We start from the raw sequence: 462 nt of genomic DNA, 5'->3' as shown, positions 1-462 counted from the left end.
GCCAGCCCGGGCCCGCGGGATTGTTAGATGGAACACGGCTCCATCATCACCCAGGCGCGGAGGGAAGACGCCCTGGTGCTCACCAAGCAAGGTAGGGGCAGCAACTTCCCAAAACTTTGCGTCGCCCCCGGGCGGGGAGGGGGCTAGCACAGCCCCGAACCCCGGTCCCGACCCCTGACTTCCCGGGGCTCGGAGCCGGCGATTCCGATTGGACCCCCTGGTCCATCCGCCCCCGCGTCCCGGTCGGCCCTCAGACCCCGGTGGGGGCTGCGAGGGGCCCGGGATCTCAGCGCCCGAGGGGGAGGGGAGTCCTCGGCGCAGCTGTCACCCTGTCCCGCAACCCCTCCCCCCGGGACGGGAGAGGTGGAGGGGCCGCTCTCGAAGCCCCTGCCCATCCCGCGCCCGCCCCCCCCGAGTTGGGGGGTGGGGTCGTCACTTTCCTGCGCCGCCGCGCGCGGCGGG

At 73.8% G+C, this 462-nt stretch overlaps 1 protein-coding gene across 1 annotated transcript in view; it reads left to right on the top strand.

Annotated features, from left to right (window-relative positions):
• Positions 1 to 462, top strand: part of CTDSP2 (CTD small phosphatase 2) — a 24054-nt gene continuing 23592 nt past the window's right edge. The window contains exon 1 of the mRNA XM_008062152.1: positions 1 to 91. Within this exon, the coding sequence (XP_008060343.1) occupies positions 28 to 91 (64 nt within the window). The 5' untranslated portion in view covers positions 1 to 27. The remainder of the gene's footprint in view (positions 92 to 462) is intronic.

This window comes from Carlito syrichta, unplaced genomic scaffold (genome assembly GCF_000164805.1).
Source record: "Carlito syrichta isolate Samal-C Ts95f unplaced genomic scaffold, Tarsius_syrichta-2.0.1 Scaffold95871, whole genome shotgun sequence".
NCBI classification, from domain to species: domain Eukaryota; kingdom Metazoa; phylum Chordata; class Mammalia; order Primates; family Tarsiidae; genus Carlito; species Carlito syrichta.
The sequence above is the reverse complement of the archived record's forward strand: the minus strand, read 5'-3'. Positions and strand labels throughout refer to the sequence as shown.